Below are 21,290 nucleotides of genomic sequence, written 5' to 3' on the forward strand. Positions count from 1 at the left end.
ATGTAAAAGCCATGTCTACCATATAAATCAGGAGACTGAAACTTCCAGGACATAAATACTTTTCCATTTGAGGACAAGAACCCAAAAATCTCACAACATTAAGAAGTTTCTGGTTTAGAGGGATTATTTTCAAGAAAGTAATCATTCCTGCGTAAGACACAACTGTATTTAATTATGTAGAGCTTCTGCTATTCACAGGTTCAGTATTATACTCTGTAAACAAAAGCAACTCAAAATTATTTTCACATTTTTATTTTAATCTCTGAACTCATTAACATAAACACTTTTTTCAAGAAAGTTATCTGTACTTGTAGAAACCTACTTTTTACAAGGTGTAATTTGGTGACTTATTTTTCTATAGTAACCTGTCTTCCACTGGAAACTATCCATTCTATTATTTTTAAAAAAAAGTATGGTGAAGTTTACTGAACATAAAAATGCAACAAGACTGAAAAGCCAGTAGTAATATCTTATGGAAGTGGAAAACACATATTACAGAAGCTTATGAAAACTTTTGTCTTTTTAAAATCATAACTTCACATTTCCCAAATGCAATACATAAATGTATACATGAATAAATATGCAAAAATCTGAACAAACACAAAGAAAACTAGATCTTAAAATCACAGATGTGGAAAAACAATGAGGTGAAAATTGTGAATATACAAAACCATTGTATCTATGACATACTGACTGACATTCCAGACTATACACTCACACTTTCTTGTACCTTAAAGTTATTTAATGGTTGTTTTTTGTTGTTTTTTTTTGCTCTAAATGTATAAAATGGATTAAAATATCAGCTTTTATACTTTTATTACACTTCATTCAAGAAGACTTAAGGTTCTTAAACCTTTCTCCTTTCAGAAATTTATACAATATCTTCTGCTGTTATGTAAACTGATAATCTGTTAATCTACAGTTGCCTAAACTTGAGAAAAAATACTGGGTTTGTGAAGTTCTTAAAACATTCAACACACCTGCTTTCAATATAGAATATAACAAACTATAAATATGAAATATAATTGTACAAAATAAGAAGAGAAAACAAGAGCACCGCCTTGCGGGTGCTGACGCTCATCTGATTTTTTTTGTATAATAGAAATATTGTCCTACCCATGACTTTCTAAGTCTAAAAAGGGCCATCACTCTTGCAAAAAGCAGGATAGAGTTATGTTTCTTGATGTACAGTGTCCACTTATGATGGTGAAAAACTGTTGTAAGTTTTAAAGCATAGCTTTGATAGTTTATGAGAAAAGTTGACTTAAACATAATATTCAACCAAGAAAATGATTTTTCTAAGTCCAAAAGGGGCAATAATAATTGCAAAAAGCAGGATGGAGTAATGTTGCTTGCTGTACAGGGTCAGCTTATGATGGTGAACAAGAGTTGCAAGTTTTAAAGCAATAGCTTTGATAGTTTAAGAGAAAAAGTTGACCTAAACATAAAACTTAACCAAGAAATCTGATATTTTCTAAGTCCAAAAGGGGCCATAAATCTTGCAAAAAGCAGGATGGAGTTATGTTTCTTGCTGTACAGGGTCAGCTTATGATGGTGAACAAGTGTTGCAAGTTTTAAAGGAATAGCTTTGATAGTTTAGGATAAAAGCTGACCTAAACATAAAACTTAACCAAGAAAACAGATTTTCTAAGTCCAAAAGGGGCAATAATTCTTGCAAAAAGCAAGATGGAGTTATGTTTCTTGATGTACAGGGTCTGCTTATGATGGTGAACAAGTATTCCAAGTTTCAAAGCAAAAGCTTTGATAGTTTAGGAGAAAAGTTGACCTAAACATAAAACTTAACCAAGAAATCTGATATTTTCTAAGTACAAAAGGGGCCATAAATCTTGCAAAAAGCAAGATGGAGTTATGTTTCTTGCTATACAGGGTCAGCTTATGATGGTGAACAAGTATTCCAAGTTTCAAAGCAATAGCTTTGATAGTTTAGGAGAAAAGCTGACCTAAACATAAAACTTAACCAGGCAACGCCGACGCCGACGCCGACAACCGCTCAAGTGATGACAATAACTCATCATTTTTTTTCAAAAAATCAGATGAGCTAAAAATGCAAAACATAATTATAATACCTGTATGTCAACAGACAAACAAATGTCATACATGTCAGAACTTGAACCTGAACAAAAAAAAAAACATTGTACGATGAAAATGAGTTATGAAATTAATATTTCAATATTGTCCTTACACTGGAATAATTCATGCACTTAAAATCAATTCAGAAAAACATCTAGAGTACCACTTTTCAGCAACGAGTACAATAAAGACTGAGTAATTTAACCAACGGTTTTACTTTCACAAATATTCACAATCTACGTGACTAACATATTTTAGACGGCTGTGATATTACACAGCATTATGTCCAAAAAGTGTAAACAGTCACAAATCAGAAATTTTTAGCCATACAACTTTAAGACCGCCAAATATGAAAATCAAGAAGTAAAGTCGACATGAAAAATTCTCAATCTATAGTTTATGCAGAAATTCAAAAATAATAATCTGTTAAAAAACTGTAAGTCCATTATTATCGGCAGAGAGCAGTTGAAAAATTAAGTTGTTTAAACATAGTTTTTAAGTAACCTGTTGTTCTGTTGTTGATGAAATATATGGCAATACAAATGTTATTGAACAATATATAGTTATAGAGGCGCTGTTATCAAGGAAGAATCTCGATCTGCCGATGACAATAACGAAGCTGGAATTTTGACATACTGATCAGATGGCGAGACCAAATACTGACACGATACAATACATTGTTTTGTTTTCCCACCTCACTGTACAGCTTCCTGAAAAAACAGAAAATGATTTTCACTCAAAGCAACAATATCGAATTAAAGAAATAATACAGATGAAACATGTTTTAATTAATCTAAACACAATAAAGAGGTGATATGTCCTGTAAAATAATTAAACACAATTTAAGTCCCAAGAGAAGTTTTCAATTAGTTGTATAAATGTTTTGGATTGTTTAAAATAATCAAAACAGATTCTGCTATATACTATGGATTCTTATTATGTCTTATGAAAAATAGTTGACTAAATATGGAAGCCCTAATGTGAAAGTATTTAATTTCGTGGACACAATTTTTTGTGATTTTACCCCAATTGGCTTTTACATTGGGAAATGAAATGGTGGATCTCCACTCTCAAGATAAAACAATGGGAACTTTGCTTGTACACCTGGAAACAACCACGAAGCTTAAGCAAGCCAGCTTCCTTACACGACAACCCGAACATGACTTAAACCAGGAGATATCAATATTTAACACTTGGACACAGAGGACTTTGATGACCAAATGAGATCTCATTTACTGATAAAGAGGCTGTCTCCATGATTAATTTCATATACATCCAGACATGTATCAGTATACAGTCAGCATTTGATAAATTGTTCTAGGCTATATGTGATTTCAGCAGAATTAGACCAGTTAGAATTCTATTGCTTAAGTTTAACACAAAATCTAGAACTGATGACAGGAAAGAAAACATACCGTCTGTTTGATTGTCCCAGAAACATGAACTCGCTGTGTGAAGACCGGCACCATTCTTTTGCATAATTACACATGTAACTGAAAATGAATATACATATATATAAAGGCACATTGATTTAAGTAAACAAACCCTTGTGCTATATAGCAATTAAGAGCAAATCTTCCAACTATTAAAGCTTTCAACACGCAATGATTACAGTTACAAAACAACATAATCTTTTCAAGATAAGAACTGTAACACAGAATATGCAAGTCACCAAAATTTGAAATAAAATTAGGTCCATAACTTAAGGACAGCTAATGTCTTTCAAAAATTATCTTTCTTATATATTTCTGTAGTATGTTTTTTCAAAATCCCTTTTTCCTCTCCATTTATAGCTTAAAAGAAACAATGAACTTGATATTAATTACGTGGTTCTTTTCTTCACAACAATCATTGTTATAGTTAAAATTTAAGTTACATGGCATCTTTCCAGCTTTAAAGGCGCCTTTTGAAAACCAGCTTTGTAGGTGATTTCTTACCAATATATTTGAATGGTTTTCCTAATTTGGTAAGCTGGTTAAGACATTGTTCAACAACATTGGAAGTCCACTGATTTACTTTGTTGTGCTGGTATGCATTTCCACCGATGGCACCTTCAATGGCCTGAAATTGTAATATATTTATAGGTTATCTGACCTGAAAAAAACTGTAGAAATATTCGCATGTTCTGCAGTGCAGATACCATGCAATTAAATGTATCAATCTGCTTTAAAATGATGTTACAAATGACATCATTCACACATATGAAAGTTTTATTTATCTATTTTGTTGGGTTTTCATCGCACCGACACAATTATAGGTCATGTGGCGACTTTCTAGCTTTTTACGGTGGAGGAAGACCCCAGGTGCCCCTCCGTGCATTATTTCATCAGGAGTGGGCACATGGTAGAACCACTGACCTTCCATAAGCTAGCTGGATGGCTTCCTCACATGAAGAATTCAACACCCCGAGTGAGGCTCAAACCCACATCAATGAGGGGCAAGTGATTTGAAGTCAGCGACCTTAACCACTGGACCATGTAGGCCCCTGCAAGTTTTATTTCAAAATGGGAAAAAAATATCTCTAATTCTATTGTAAATATATCTAGAGACTGAAAATATGTAAGCCTCTTTCTCCTAACTCTGAGCCTTCAAACTGAACCAAGACCAAACACTACACTTTCAGCTGTTTTCTGTTCCAAAAAATATATACTGGGTATGCATGTTGTGACAAATCATATTACAATTGAAAATGAATAAACAAATTTTGCATCAATCTCATTAAAAAAGAAATGTATATACAATCAAAATTGTTGACGCTTAAATTTTCTTAAATTCATATTCAGTTGAGTAACCTATATAGCATTTTCAAATATGATGCTTAGGCATAATATTTCTTTAAGATTAAGCCCTGTATGTACTTGGTTTTATTATTTACTTACCTCTTTAATAATATTTGTTACTTCATCAACAACAAATGCTGTCTGAAAATAGAAAGAGAAGTCACTGACTTCAATAATAAATAGAAACATTTATAGGATTATAACAGGCCCTTTAATTATATACATATATTCTGTAAATATCCCTTTGTATTTCACAAACCGTCTGAAACTAACAGTTCCTACTCAAAATTTGTATTACACTTGATGGAAATCTGGTTCTGTATTTTTCCTGAGTCTATGTTATTTTCATTGATATTCATGACCAAAACTGAAACTGAATCATTTGATTAAACGCCTATTTCTATTTTAATAAGCAGGTAAATAAATACTTCTATGTTCTGGAGATGTTTAAAGTGAAATAGCAACATGTCAATACATGCAATCAGCTGTTTAGGCTGGACAGAAAAAATTTAAATAGCTTGAACTATTTTGCTGTTTTTGTGTGAAATATCATAATGTAAAATCGGTCTACCCGAGGTCTCATTATTTAGACTAATTGATTACCGGACCTCTAGTTAGCCCTATATGGGTTGCCTAGAGGTCCAGTAACCCTACCCCTAGACTCCAGGTCTAGATGCATTGTTTCATCTGTTGTCCTGCTTTGCATGTGCTTGCTTTTTCTTTCTTTAAAGATTTAGTTCACTGTGTATAATTTTCGTTGCAATGTTCTTTCGCATTTGCTTTTAACGGTGCTTTTATGTACATGCCTACTTGAAGACTGCTTCCCCTGTTTAATGCCATACACTGATGCCCTTTGTGTTTTTTTTTCTATTTGCCGTAGAGAAGCGTATCTGTTGTCAGCTGGACACTGGCTGGGCAGATTAGACATTCAAACGTCAGTAAGAGACAAGTGATCTGGTTTGCAGTAGAGACAGTGTACAGTTTGTTTGCTGATGTTTTAAACTTAGTCTTTTATACATGTGCTTTATGTGCTTTCTTTTATATGATCTAGAGGAAGGTGCTAAAGGCCATACCAATCTTAATAAATATGCATTCACTAAATCTTAAAATGCTTTTAAGAATTTCTTTTGCCTTTTTTTTCTTTTATATATAGTTGCTGCCAAAATTAGCACCTTCTAGTTCTATGCAATAAACTCACTATGTAGTGAATTATATGTATGTCATTTCTCTTTTACTTATATGTACTTTTTACAGATTCGTGCTTATAATGTGCTTATATGTAAGTTCCTTTTTAATCATATTGCCATGCCATTCTTAACTGTTGCAATGTAATTTATGTTTTAAAATGCCTAAACTTTTGCTTCTTTTTAGCCGCTTTATTTTTGTTAATTTCTGTTTTCTTTGTTTGTCGAGAAATAGCTCATGAGCTAATGTTTTTTGTTGTATTGTATCCGCCGTAAAAAAAAAGATTCTTATCTTGTATAAGTCCGGTTATCGGGAGCCCTAACCACTGCCTTGAAAGAAATATTGAAATATACGTCACAGGGTGAGAAAAATGTGCAGTCAGTCCGGGGCTCAAACCCGGGACCCCTTGCTTTTAAGGCGAGTTCTGTACTGGCAGATCTAATTGTCTGCCTGACACATCTTCTCCCCCGACATGACCAAGTCCGTACCGTGACATACACCCCAACAAATTGGAAATTCATCCTCGAATTCGGGAGGTACATGATATTGCAAGCGTCGTAAATAAAATCTGGAAAGTAGACTGGCCAAGCAAGCATGCCGGTGACTGTCCCCCACTAGGCACCAAATGTCAGAGGGTGAGAAAAATGTGCAGTCAGTCCAGGGCTCGAACCCGGGACCCCTTACAGGGCGAGTGCTCTACCAACTGAGCTAACGGGCTGCCTGACACATCTCCCCTAAAGTGACCAAGTCCATAATGTGACATATTACAATGTAGAATTTTAAATTAGGCAGTGGCTAGATAACCGGAATCGGTTCTCTAGCCTATGCACGATACTTTGGCTAGAGGACAGGTTCCGGATGAATAAGTTCTCTGTCTACGGAACCAATTCTGTTTCTCAAGTCAAGCCTTTAAATTAACCCAAATTTTTTAAAAGCAGTGCATCTGAATGATTATATCAGTCGATATAAATAATATTCTGATGATGAGCAAATTTATTATACAGTTTATATTTATGAGATACTTCCATAAACTAGTCTAATTCGTGTATTTATAATAATTATGAACATGAACATGCATGACTCATAATTTGACATAAAAATTATTCTTTGACACTGGAATTTGTTAAAATCGAAAGAATATCTGCAAATGTTCTGAAATGATCAACTGAAAAAGGTAAAAGAATATATATATACCTCTTCTGCTGACTGGAAATCATCCATTTCTGTTTTTTTGTGGTAAAATTCAGTGACTTTGTGGGCCTGCTACTTTCTGTCACTTGTTGTTGACAACAAACTCTCGAGAAATATCGCCAATGCGCGAGAAAAAGGGCAGTAACTCTTACACTTGACATTTGCGTCACGAGAGGAAACTGAAAAAGCGATTAAATTTGCTTAAATTAAAGGTAAAAATCTAGATTTGAAAGTAAATTATGCACAAATATATCTGGCAAATGTCTGAACAAATTTTATGTAGATGTATATGTTATCTTGACAACTGGCGAATTGATGAAGTTGCATCGTTTTCGGATAGGCTTCGTTTTGAATTACATAATTTGCTTGGCACAATATATAGGAAGTGGAATTATTTTTATTTTCCATAGGCACTTAGTCAAAACCTCCACTAGTCAAAGCAACAACCCCACCCCCGCAGTCCAACTAATTGAACGTGTGTTGCAGTATTTTGATCATTTTTGCGTAGGTCAATACACAGGCACGGGTCCAGTGCATATTTTTTGTTTAATTTAAAAAAAAAAAGAAAAAAAAACAAACTTTTTTTCTCACAAATATACTTTTTATATGTTAGTCAACTGAAAAAAAAATCGATGACCAAAAATCCGGTCACAGTATCATATATACATTGAAAAGGTGAACTATTCGAGCGTAACGCTATGGGAAGCTACTCAGCAAACTTGTAGAACATTTCAAAATCGGAGTTTATACACTTGCAGCCGCTACCTGCATGATCGCACCTTCGAAACATTTAAAGCCTTCCATAAATACTAAACTGACCCCATTTATTGCTTTGAAATACACAGTACAAGTCTCTTCGAGCGAAATATTTCAGTTATCCTCTGCGATTTCATTCCGGATAGCGGACGTGTTCTTGGTTTTTATCACTTCGTTTGGCAGCTGAAATCGCCAGGGTTAACTGAAATATTTCGCTCATAGAGACTTGTACTGTGTTTTTCAAAGCAATTTATGGGGTCAGTTTAGTATTTATGGAAGGCTTTAAATGTTTCGAAGGTGCATAGCAGCGATCATGCAGGTAGCGGCTGCAAGTGTATAAACTCCGATTTTGGAATGTTCTACAAGTTTGCCGAGTAGCTTCCCATAGCGTTACGTTCGCATAGTTCACCTTTTCAATGTATATGATACTGTGACCGGATTTTTTGTCATCAATTTTTTAGCTCACCTGTCACAAAGTGACAAAGTGAGCTTTTGTGATCGCGCAGCGTCCGTCTGTGTGTGCGTAAACTTTTGCTTGTGACCACTCAAGAGGTATCTTTATGAAAATTGGTCAGAATGTTCCCCTTGATGATGTATAGGTCAAGTTCGAAACTTGGTCATGTGTGGTCAAAAACTAGGTCAGTAGGTCTAAAAAATAGAAAAACATTGTGACCTCTTTAGAGGCCATATATTTCACAAGATCTTCATGAAAATCAGTCTGAATGTTCACCTTGATGATATCTAGGTCAGGTTCCGTTCGAAACTGGGTCACGTGGCTTCAAAAACTAGGTCAGTAGGTCAAATAATAGAAAAACCTTGTGACCTCTCTAAAGGCCATATTTTTCATGGGATCTGTATGAAAGTTGGTCTGAATGTTCACCTTGATGATATCTAGGTCAAGTTCGAAACTGGGTCATGTGCGGTAAAAACTAGGTCAGTAGGTCTAAAAATAGAAAAACCTTGTTACCTCTCTAGAGGCCGTACTTTTCAATGGATCTTCATGAAAATTGGTCAGAATGTTCACCTTGATGATATCTAGGTCAAAATTGAAACTGGGTCACGTGCCTTCAAAAACTAGGTCAGTAGGTCAAATAATAGAAAAACCTGGTGACCTCTCTAGAGGCCATATTTTTCATGGGATCTGTATGAAAGTCAGTTTGAATGTTCATCTTGATGATATCTAGGTCGAGTTCGAAACTGGGTCAACTGCTTTCAAAAACTAGGTCAGTAGGTCTAAAAATAGAAAACCCTTTTGACCACTCTAGAGGCCATATTTTTCAATGGATATTCATGAAAATTTGTCTGAATACACCTTGATGATACCTAGATAAAGTTTGAAACTGGGTCACGTGTGGTCAAAACTAGGTCAGTAGGTATAAAAATAGAAAAACCTTGTGACCTCTCTAGAGGCCATACTCTTAATGAGATCTTCATGAAAATTGGTGAGAATGCTCACCTTGATAATATCTAAGTCAAGTTCAAAACTGGGTCATGTGCCTTCAAAATCTAGGTCATTAGGTCAAATAATAGAAAAACCTTGTGACCTCTCTAGAAGCCATATTTTTCAGTGGATCTTCATGAAAATTGGGTCATGTGGAGACAGGTGAGCGATTCAGGACCATCATGGTCCTCTTGTTTTATTTGACTAACATATAAAAAGTATATTTGTGTGAAAAACAAGATTTTTTTATATTAAACAAAAAATCACTGGACCCGTGCCTATGGGTCAATATCTCGCCACGTACAACATAGGAAGGACCTTTTCTGTGTTGAACCTTCCGTGACGATTCTTCGCAGCAATTTGTAAATCACACTTTAAATATTAAAAAACAAAAATATTGGTGAAATTTTAACTTGAGATACCTGGAAATAATATACATTTTTTTTTTCCTTCCATTTAATTGATGCTTATGAGAGGTAGGATATCCACTATTATTGTTCGACTTATTTACCTGTCAGTTTATATTGGATATTGCACATTCGCATTAACAAATTAAAGAAGAAACTTTTTTTTATTGATTTCTACTTCTCAGCAATTTAAAGAAACAAGGCGGTACGATCAGACAGTGATGTGTCACATGGCGCGAAAACATGACGTAATGCCATGACAGTCTCGGGCAACTATACCGCTTTCATCTCCACTTCAGATGTCATGATACCGACACACTTCTTTTAGCTCTTTGAGGGGTGTTAATTGATATGAAAACAAGGCCAATTACTTAGTTTATCAACAGCCAGGGTTGTAACTATTTTAAGTTATGTAACCTATTTCAGTTACTTTTTAGCTCGACTATTCATAGAATAGTGAGCTATTGCACTCGCCCATGCGTCGGCGTCGGCGTTGGCGTCTGCGTCTGCGTCCGCGTCCGCGTCCCGATTTTGGTTAAGGTTTTGTATGTAAGCTGGTATCTCAGTAACCACTTGTGGGAATGGATTGAAACTTCACACACTTATTCACTGTGACAAACTGACTTACATTGCACAGGTTCCATAACTCTATTTTGCTTTTTTACAAAATTATGCCCCTTTTTCGACTTAGAAATTTTTGGTTAAGGTTTTGTATGTAAGCTGGTAACTCAGTAACCACTTGTGGGAATGGATTGAAACTTCACACACTTATTCACTGTGATGAACTGATCTACATTGCACAGGTTCCATAACTCTATTTTGCTTTTTTACAAAATTATGCCCCTTTTTCGACTTAGAAATTTTTGGTTAAGGTTTTGTATGTAAGCTGGTATCTCAGTACTTACTAATGGGAATGGATTGAAACTTCACATACTTGTTCACTATCATGATCTGACATGCACTAAGCAAGTCCCATAACTCTACTCTCTTTTTTTTTCAAAATTATGCCCCTTTTTCGACTTAGCAGTTTTTGGTTAAATTTTTGTATGTAATCTGATATCTCAGTATCCACTAATTGGAATGGATTGAAACTTCACACACTTGTTCACTGTCATGATCTAACATGCACTGTGAAGGTCCCATAACTCTACTTGGCATTTTTACAAAATTATGCCCCTTTGACTTAGCAGTTTTTTGTTAAGTTTTTGTATGTAAGCTGGTATCTCAGTATCCACAAATTGGAAAGGATTGAAACTTCACACACTTGTTCACTGTCATGATATGACATGCAGTACAGAGGTTCAATTCCTCTACTTTGCATTTTACAAAATTATGCCCCTTTTTCAACTTTTGTATTCATTCAATTGACAAGGCTGTTGAATAGTCGAGCGTTGCTGTCCTCCGACAGCTCTTGTTCATGCAATTTATAACCTGTATTAGTTATAAAATATAGTTAACTCAGGTTAGTTATTCAAAAAAAGTTTTTTGCTGTTCTCACAAAGTGACCTTTAAAGTGAAATTAGTAGTGAACTATGGTTAATCAAGTTCTCTTTTAGTCTGATCATGACCTGATAAGCATAATGGGATGTTAAGAGTTTTATAGCTTTAAAACTTTTGCGTAAAACTTTATCAGCCTTGCATAAAACATTTTACTGCATAGCTGGAAAGATAATAGGTCAAGGATTCAGGAAATAATTGCGTAAGTCTCATTCAAAATGAGAAATTGGCACAGGAGGGCTTTGTAATATTTTATGATAACTGATACAAGTTATGAAAGTATAAGCAATAACTCAAATGGGTTATAATGTGTTAACTTGAAACAGTTGCACCCCTGACTGATCAACAGAATAATTACTGATAATCGTTGACATTTTTTTTTCGCTTTCAACTCTGGTGGGCGGATGATGATTATTGTGTCCATATTTTTGGAACACTTTACAAAATAATCATTTTTAGGGAAATAAGTCTTGAGAAAGTGAAAATAAGTGTTTTATGATGTCCTAACACTTCGGGAAAAATACGGTAGGGGCTAGACTGTGATTATTATTACTATCGATGGTGTTACTATGTAGAGTAAGTGGGTGGTGGAGATGACAAAAATACAGTGAAAGAAAAAGAAAAATGTCTGCTGTGAAAAGGAAATTTAAGAACAAATATGATTAATTACAAAAGAAACGTGGTGTACAAGAGAATATTATTTGTCTACTGTGTGTTATATTTGAAATTTGCTTGTACACAGTACTCCTTTCATAAAAGTGACAGTATTAAAATGTCAGTTATTACCTGGGCAAGTGACTGTTCACTAAGGGCGAGTATATTTTACTGGCTATACTATTCCTGTAGGGCGAGTGGTGTGAAATTTTTTTTACACCCTTGCACAGAAAAGGTCTTTACTCGAAATACTGGTTTTGACATAAAGGAAGGGATTCTGCCCTATCACGAAAATATCTCAGAATCAGTTCTGACGTCAAATTATTTGGACTACACCCCCCCCCCCCCCCCAACTTTTAATCAAAACACACCCCTTTTATCTATCTTTCAAATTATAAATACTGACAAGGAAGATTTAGGGTTATTTACATCTTAAATTTTGTTGAAAATGAAATAACAAGTAAGACGGTATCAGTATTCACCTGAAACTTAGATCTAAATGGTTTTACTAAATTACAGACACCACCGTTCACCCGATTGTTTAACTTTTCTTTCAAAACCTTATTAACCAGGAACTCAAAATGAATACCGCTGTTCAGTGCCGATTAATTTATGTAAAATAAACTGTTGATAACAGATTAATGAGTGTATCAAACCCTTGAACATGTTGAATGAATTATATTTAAAATTCAACAGAAAAAAAATAAATTAGGAACAGATTGTTTATTAATCAATTAACAGACACAAGTAGAAGAAACTGTTTGTGGAATCATCCCTTGTATCTTGTAACGGTTACCAAATGTGTGGAAAACATAAATACCTTAATTATATTTAGAGCGGGTGCACCTATTACCGAACACCTAAGCCACTTTTTTCGTTGTTCGGAATTATGAGCACTTCCAATCAAAGGGAGACAACTTCAGACTAGATGTGTATATATGCTATAATTTTGTCCGATACCGAACCATTAAAGTGTATACAGAAGGACGTTATTGTCCGGACAAATGTACGACCAACTGCCTCTAATTCCGAACAATGATTCTAATTCCGAACATAAGTGCCCCTAATTCCAAACATGAGGACATTTTTTGAAAAATATCAGGAATAAACAAATGCAAAGCATATTTTGTACTTCAGATATTTTCAAACACTTTTATTTGTTTAACATGCTAACAGTACTAATGCAAGAGTACCAAACTGCTCTTAAATATGTACATGTACAGAGTAAACCTTTTTTGTGTCGGTTTGGACCACTTCGTGTCTATTCTTTTTTCTTTTATTTTATAATGAAGTACTGCGTTTAGCAATACTTACACTCAAACGGCAGTTCATCCGGGCCATCAATAAGCTCATCAGAAACACAGGCAAGATGAAAGCGCCTGAAGCAATTTGTGCATTTTATATACTCCTCGTATGGGGTCTCGCACTTAAAACAATCAGTCACCTTAACGTGTATGTTATCATCCGAATCGGAAGCTTCTATTTCTCTCATAATTTGTTCATTTGCTTGCCTCTTTTTCTCTTTCAGTTCTTTCCTCTTTTTCTGTGCTTCTTCTCTATCTTTGCGTTTCTTTTCAAGTCTGATCTTTTTTTCTTTCAGCTCTTCTTCTCTTTTAAGTTTCTTCTGCAATCGTTCTACCTGTCGTTGTTGTTTTTCTTTTAGTTCTATTTCTTTTTTTGCTTCTTTTTCTTTCAACCATTCTCTGTATTTTTCCCCAGTTATTGCTTTTGGCATTATCATTTTTCGCACCTTTGGTTTCTTTATTTCTGTTGTTGGAAGCAACAAATATTTACTAAATGGTGATGTAGCAGCACCAGTTGCAGTTGGCAGGCATTATCTGTTGATTTGGCTGGCGTTGCAACTGATTCAGTTGAACAGGTATGCTTTGCAACCAAACCAGATTCTATTGCTGTGGGCGTCGCAGGGGATTCGCTCATTGTCATGGCAGGAACTGCAACTGCTGCAATGACAGCGGGTGTTGTAATAGTTGTTTCCAATGCTGTGGACGCGGCAGGAGATTCGCTCGTTGTCATTTCTGGACCTGCAACTGCTACAACAGCGGGTGCTATAATAGTCGATTTTAATGCAATAGTGGTTGGTTTTGTAATGGATGATGAATCAGAGTCTGTCGTCGAAGTCGTACCAGTGGGAGCCTCAGTAAATATAGTGCTTGGGGCAAGCTTCACAGATGCCAACACTTTCTGTGGGTTCCATGGAAAAATGCCGGAGACCTGAAAACCTTTGATGGCTGCTTCGACCGTTGCACTTTTAAGCCATGCTGTTAAAAAGACACTGGCAAAAGTTTGCTTTGTTACAAATTCCCCTATGTTCTCTGATTGGTACGCACGAACAGCCTCATGCCAAGATTGCTTTAAAATGCCAAACAGACGTAAGTCCAATTGTTGGATCAGGTGGGAAGAATGTTCTAGCAAGCAATACAGTTCAATGCCGTGCTGCACACATATATTTGAAGCGTTAATTGTAATATGGGTCTTATGTCCATCTATGAGTAACAGTACAGGTTTTTTATGTGCCCTAAGCTTCCACTCCCGGGATGAAGACCTCCTTCAACCATGATGTAAACACTTGGGAATCCATCCATCCGTTTTCTGACCTCCCAAGGGCTGCCTCCTCAAATCCCTCAAGTGGGTTGTAGGAAAAGCGCTGTCCTGGGTAGATAATCATGGGCTGGATGTAGTGACCCACTGCACTTGCTGCTGTCATTACTGTCATTTGAGTTTTATCGGAGTTCCCGTATTGGTAAACAACAGGTGCACCTGCTTGCCCTATAAATTTGCGATTCTTAGTCTGACAAAGCGATATGCCACTTTCATCGGCGTTGTAAATTCTACTTAGATCTTGCAGCAAATCAGCATCACCAACTTCATCAGTAACATACTGCTCCAAATCATGGAACCATTTTATTATTTTGGCTTTGTTGATGATTGCACGTTCTTTCCCAAGTTGCACAGTGGTTCGCAGATTGAGAGCAGGATGACGGGCAAAAAAGCCATCCATCCATTTTCTCCCAGGACAATTATCTACAAAAGGAGTTTTTCTGCCGTCTTCATCAATGATCTGTTTGACTACATGGGCAAGTTCTTTCCTGGTTCTTCCATATCCGATCCGAGACATGTGGAGTGCCCATTGTTCGAGTCGTGCCTCCTCTTCATGGGACAATACGGTTTTCACCCCAGTCTTGGTGCTTGTGTATTTGTTTTTCACGCGGTCATGTAATGTCGTTTTCGGAACTTTGTACGTTCTAGACGCCTGGCATAAAGACATACTGCCGCTCCTGACAGCCTCAGCGGCATGATCAACCATACAGGGATCATACGCTTGTCGTTTAACCCCAACTTGACGGCTCATAACTGCAAAATAAAACGTTTGATCAGCGCAAACAGTAGGGGAGATCCTTTGAATGCAATGAAAGCAAAAAAACATTCAATTAAAACGACATACTACTTAAAAGGTTTATGCTTAAATAAATAACAAGCATTTATAGTTAAAGTCTTTTGTTCGGATTTTGGAACAGTTGTTGAATTTTGTATGTAACTTATAACTTGCTCATGAGTATCACACGTGAAAATTACATGTGTCTACGTCATATATTTCTATAGAACGTTGCTAGAGCAAAATTATGTACAATTGCATAACCTTAGCTAGAAAGTGCAAAAAATAAGCTAGATGAATAATATCACTTACCGAAAAGTAGAGGATCTAGTTGAATGTGATTTCAAAGGGAACTAGCACCACCTCGACAACAAAATGTCACCGTAAACAAAGAGAAAGGAAGTGACATCAATATAATGACGTCACATTCCAAGAATCAATCATGATTAATTCTTAAGTAAGACATTTATATTTTGTACGGAATTAGGAACATGGTCGGTAATAGGTACACCCGCTCTATAAAAAAAAAAATTCACAACATAATTTAACATTATTTTGTTTAATATTGAATCTTTTTTTTCGGCCAGTTTGAATCCTCATAATTTATTTGGTGTTCCTCAGTTATTTATGTATCGAAAGAAAATGTAACCAATCGGGTGACCGCTGGTATCTGTAAACCATTTAGAATTTTAGATCCAAGTTTAAGGTGATTTCTGCTTAAGTCTTATTTGATTTTTTTTTTCAACAAAATTTGAAATGTAAATAACCCTTAATCTCTGAAAAGCTGAGGTCCGTACCCCCAGAAAACTAACAGGCTTGCCGCTTGTCTAGAGGTATGGATTGATTTCCCTAGACACTTCCTACTGACAAACCCTTCACAAGGATGTAGACAGTCATTTTCATTTTTCATGTGCATCAAGCCACTAAGAGTGTTAGTAGAAAATAAAAGAAAATCGAGCCAAATTATAGGGAAAAGATAATGTGTTAGTGATTAAAAAAAATTCAAAAAATAAAAACCACAGGCACGAGTATCTGACCTGGGACGAAAGACTGATCAAAAACCCTTGTTTTCATTCTAAATGAGTCCAAAATGAAAAATATGTAGTGAAATATGAGCCTCCTTCAAATGGTATATATATATGTATATATATATATATATATATATATATGTATATATATACAATCTACTGAAGGCTGGCATCCAGAGATTCAAGCCTGCAAGCAATGGGTTCACTAATCAGGCCATTGTGAAATAAATTCTCCAGAACATTACACAAACTATCTGTCACTATTTCGCATATGTGTTCAGTTACAAAATGAGATTCATGAGTCTCTAGCTCTTCCCGTTCATGAAGTATCTGTCAGGAAACGAGTGCCTTCCTGCTGCAAGTCCCAGGTAGATAAAAATGTGGCATAATGAAACGCTACGAAAACATCAACTAAACTATGGTTGTCAGTCGAGCATGGGTCAAATTCACTAGCCATTACTAACAAGTGTAACTTAAAATATATAAATTAAGGCCACTCACGACCGTCAGTAGCATCTGGAATACGGAAAGGAATTAATTTCAGAAGTTATTGTTCTTCATCACACATCCATATATTTTTAGGCGTAATGTAGGTTTTGTTGCAGCAGAAAATAGCTTTCCCCAAATTGACTCAGTTTGCAGAAAGAAAGAAATTGTCAGATGGGATTCCCAGGCTAGCTAGGTTCTTTTGAAATTCTAATATTTTCATTGTTTCTTTTTAACACTCTTGAGTATTAATGATACAGGTATCATGACCTTGGTTCAGTGTAAGGCAGGGCATCTATATTGGAGGGTTCATCTGTTGTTTTATTCCACTGTCTGGGTATAGATATTTTTGGAGTTTATAAAACAACTTAAATTATGAAAAACATCATGTCTGGACAGTAAAGTGTTGTCAAATGAAATTGATGTACTGTCCCCATCTGAGTTCTCTCATTGCTTTAGTTTTGTTTTCAGGGAGGACAATGTCTTCTGCGAGAACTATTGAGCAATATGTTGAAGAGATTATAGAAAATCTACAGGATGGGGACTTTGACAATCTTAGCGACACATGCGATACACTTGATAAAATGAAATTCAACTCCAAGAAGAAGTATAAATTGAACTACTGGCGAGTTATGCAGTGCCTCGGAGAAGTTGCAGTGGATCGTCAAGTGAAGTGTCTTGCAAAATTTGAGAAAGCATCATGCAAATGTCACTATTATCCAAACTTGAAGTGTTTTATGAGGCTGTTTGTTGAAATGATGTGTAATGTGGCTGTGATTAAAAGGATTTTATTCAATAAAAACAAGATTTTACCAACGATTTTCAAAGCGGTGCGGCAAATCGATGAAGAGTTATTGACTGTGTTAGCTTTAGAAACCACACACAAATGTCTTTTAGTGGGAAAAACTGAGGTAACAGAACTTTTTATGAAATATGGGCTTTTGAAAGACATCTATCAAAGAGTGAAAGGTAAAAATGATGCAAATCAGTTTTCTTATGGTGCAATAAACATAGTGCTGTGTTGTTCAAAATTGTTGCTGACAATTTCTATTTGTGGTACGGACAGTATCCGCAGACAGGTTAGAAGGTCACCAGTATTGAGAATTATGGGAGAATATATAGAAAAACTTGCAGCGAATAAGGTAGATAAAATGGGAGTACTGTATTTGATAGAAAATTTCACACAAGCGAAAACGGTTTTAAGTGATGAAAAAGAAGCAGATCGTGCCTTACAGAACTGGAAACCTAAAGAAAAGTTGCAAAAAGAACAGGAACAAGATCAGATTTACGCGTTCTGTTCGTCTCCAGGTTGTAGAAAACTGTATGACGAGTCATTGAAGTTTCGATATTGTGGAGCGTGCCGTATCTCAAGGTACTGTAGCGAAGAATGCCAGAAAGACCACTGGAAGAAAAGTCATAAAGACGCATGTTTACGAGATCCAACAGATGCCTGCGATTGGTAACAGTCTACAGTCAAGTTCCTTTATAAATTATGTGAACTAATTCTTTATGTGTAAATGTTTTGTTGAAGAAGAAAAAAGTGTTTGTTTCTCCAAACCCAACAAGCAAAACATCAAGAAATACAGACCTGTAATTAACATAACAGGCTGACAAATATTTAATTTTGTCCGATTACAAGGGTGTCATTCCTGAATAGTTCTTATAAATTCAAGTTTTCATGTACCATGGTTGATAAAATACTTGATAAATTGATTGTTCAAGTTTAAAACTGTCTATAATCATGGTAACTGAAATGTTTCTATTTATAGTTTACTTACATCATTTTTTCAGAACTGTAAAGCCATTTTTAGCAGAAACAAGTATTTTTGTTTTGGCCTTACTTCCATGTATTTCTAGAGGGCATTACGAACTGTTTCTTTTTCTTGCAATTTGTTTAATTTTTTGTTTCTTTAAGTAAAAGTTCTGTTATCACTGTTTAAATATTTGAAGTTTTTTTTTTCATGAGTCTGAGATTAAAACATTTTTATGTGTTATGTTCAAAATTTATTAAAAGATGTATTACTTGCTAATCTCATTATTTTGCCTAGTCATAAAATCACAATTTTATTTTCAAATTTTGAAGTCCACTTACAAAGTACATTTTCTGTTTTTGTTTGTAAAAGCGACAGTACATAGTTACGCTGATCTTTCATAATGAAAAATATTTTCAATCTTGTCAGTATGCTTTCTGTTGTTATAAGTTGAAAATTTCCAGGGAAATCAGTCGATTACTTGCAAAATAACAAAATGATATATGGGTATCACTAGTTAGACATGTACGTCCAGTTCATATCCAAGTTGGTTTCAATTTGTAAACCAATTTCAATTACAGCACAAATATGAAGAAGAGTGAAAAGCAACAAAACCTGAATGAAAAATGTAAAGATTATTATACCCCCACCAAACATGTTTGGGTGGGGGCCTATATAGGAGTCAGTTTTGTCGCGTCGTGTCACGTCCCGAAATCTATATCTCAGGTATTACTAAATGGATTTGATTCAGACTTAAAATAGATGTTCCACCTTATCACCCACATCATGTGACACAAGGTGCATAACTCTGACACCAATTTTTCATGAATTATGCCCCCTTTTACTTAGAATTTAAGGTTAATTTTGATGCATTTTCACTATATCTCAGTTATTACTAAATGGATTTGATTCAAACTTAAAATAGATGTTCCACCTTATCACCCGCATCATGTGACACAAGATGCATAACTCTGACACCAATTTTTCATGAATTATGCCCCCTTTTACTTAGAATTTAAGGTTAATTTTGATGCATTTTCACTATATCTCAGTTATTACAAAATGGATTTGATTCAAACTTATAATGGATGTTCCACCTTATCACCCGCATCATGTGACACAAGATGCATAACTCTGACACCAATATTTCATGAATTATGCCCACTTTTACTTAGAATTTAAGGTTAATTTTGATGCATTTTCACTATATCTCAGTTATTACTAAATGGATTTGATTCAAATTAAAATAGATGTTCCACCTTATCACCCACATCATGTGACACAAGGTGCATAACTCTGACCCCAATTATTCATGAATTATGCCCCCTTTTACTTAGAATTTAAGGTTAATTTTGATGCATTTTCACTATATCTCAGTTATTACGAAACTTGAAGTAGTTGTTCCACATCATATGACACAAGGTGCATAACTCTTGCACCAATATTTCCTGAATTATGCCCCCTTTTTGCTTAGAATTATACTTGTGTAGTGTTTTGATACACTTTATCTGTACCTCTCTTATTTGATATTTTTTAACACAGACTCGAGCTATTGTGCAATATTCATCCACCATTGGAGTCATTAAACACTCCAGTTACAGTTCTTGACAGATTTAAATGTTTTTGGTACACAGGTGTGACATCATAAAATACAGGTAAAGTTCGACTTTGTCTACAAACCACCAATTTTATATGGGTGGTTTTCAAAATAATGAAGCTTTTTCTTTTCTCTCACCTTACTTTAATTCAGTTTAGTTTTAGAATGCATTTTGGGGCAAATTATATCCAAATCAATGTAGTCAATAAATGTGTGCGATTTCAGCTTAATGAATCAAACAGTTTTAAAGTTATTTTAAATTATATAGCTAATTTTGTCCCCTGTGCACCCAAAAAAGTGTGACATTTTACATGAAGTATAGTTTTGAACTGTGGCTTACTTTTTAAAACCATGCTTTATTGTTACAGCTTTGGCTTTTTTGTATAACTTAAACTCTGCACATTTAAATAAAATACTTCTTTTCATTACCGACATCTTATTGTTACCAATATTTCACATCTTGTGATGGAACCCCCTTCACAAAAAATAGTGAAAAAAATACAAAATTTAAATGTTGAACACTACAATTTCATAACCCTATTACTTTTCTAAAGTCTTAATGTTTTTTTAAGATCCTTATCCCTTCAGCTGTGAAGACACAGTATGATTTTTTTTCTTTAATAAATCAACTTTCTCAGAAACTTGATGGATGTCTATACACCTAAAACTGTCCCCTGTGCACCTTTTTAGTTGTTAAGTGTCAGATTTCTTATATTCTTTAAATAAAATGGGATTTTACTTTATTTTCCTTGAAAGGGAGTTACAACAGATACAAAAGCAGCATTCAACTTCACATATTACTGACTGTTAAATATTCACAGAGCCAAAAGTGATGTCCCCTGTGCACCCTTTTTGACATACATCAATTTTCATAGCATTACTGTAATTTGTGGTGGCAGTTCTGTATTCTTAGCAGTGTGAAAGCAAAATTTAGGCATTACTTGATAATTTAGCATTATATAAGAAACCCTGGACAATTTAAAATTCATTGTTTGCATTTATTTCTGAAGTTGCCAATTTTCAAGTTTAAAA

The 21,290-nt window shown here is 35.0% G+C and overlaps 2 protein-coding genes across 2 annotated transcripts; one reads left to right on the forward strand and one right to left on the reverse strand.

Moving 5' to 3' along the window:
- Positions 1-236: 236 nt before the first annotated feature.
- LOC128556513 (dynein light chain Tctex-type 1) lies at positions 237-7,367 on the reverse strand. Its single transcript, XM_053541926.1, has 5 exons — positions 7,251-7,367; positions 4,971-5,012; positions 4,029-4,152; positions 3,507-3,584; positions 237-2,801 (listed from the first exon to the last, which is right to left on the reverse strand). The coding sequence occupies exons 1-5, from the start codon at positions 7,275-7,277 to the stop codon at positions 2,731-2,733; spliced, it is 342 nt and encodes a 113-aa protein (XP_053397901.1). The 5' UTR covers positions 7,278-7,367; the 3' UTR covers positions 237-2,730.
- Positions 7,368-20,350, forward strand: LOC128556511 (uncharacterized). The gene is made up of 2 exons (XM_053541924.1): positions 7,368-7,459; positions 17,382-20,350. Exon 2 carries the CDS (start codon positions 17,390-17,392, stop codon positions 18,371-18,373), a length of 984 nt encoding a protein of 327 aa, XP_053397899.1. The 5' UTR covers positions 7,368-7,459; positions 17,382-17,389; the 3' UTR covers positions 18,374-20,350.
- Positions 20,351-21,290: the final 940 nt, after the last annotated feature.

The sequence above is a fragment of the Mercenaria mercenaria genome, chromosome 4, assembly GCF_021730395.1.
Source record: "Mercenaria mercenaria strain notata chromosome 4, MADL_Memer_1, whole genome shotgun sequence".
NCBI classification, from domain to species: domain Eukaryota; kingdom Metazoa; phylum Mollusca; class Bivalvia; order Venerida; family Veneridae; genus Mercenaria; species Mercenaria mercenaria.

Excerpts from the sequence above, each read along its gene's own strand:
- LOC128556511 (XM_053541924.1), top strand. The coding sequence starts at position 17,390 with ATGTCTTCTGCGAGAACTATTGAGCAATATGTTGAAGAGATTATAGAA.
- LOC128556513 (XM_053541926.1), bottom strand. The coding sequence starts at position 7,277 with ATGGATGATTTCCAGTCAGCAGAAGAG. Across the intron at positions 3,585-4,028 it reads AAAACCATTCAAATATATTG|TTACATGTGTAATTATGCAA; the intron begins GTAAGAAATCAC and ends ATTCATTTTCAG. Across the intron at positions 2,802-3,506 it reads CTGGGACAATCAAACAGACG|GAAGCTGTACAGTGAGGTGG; the intron begins GTATGTTTTCTT and ends CTGTTTTTTCAG.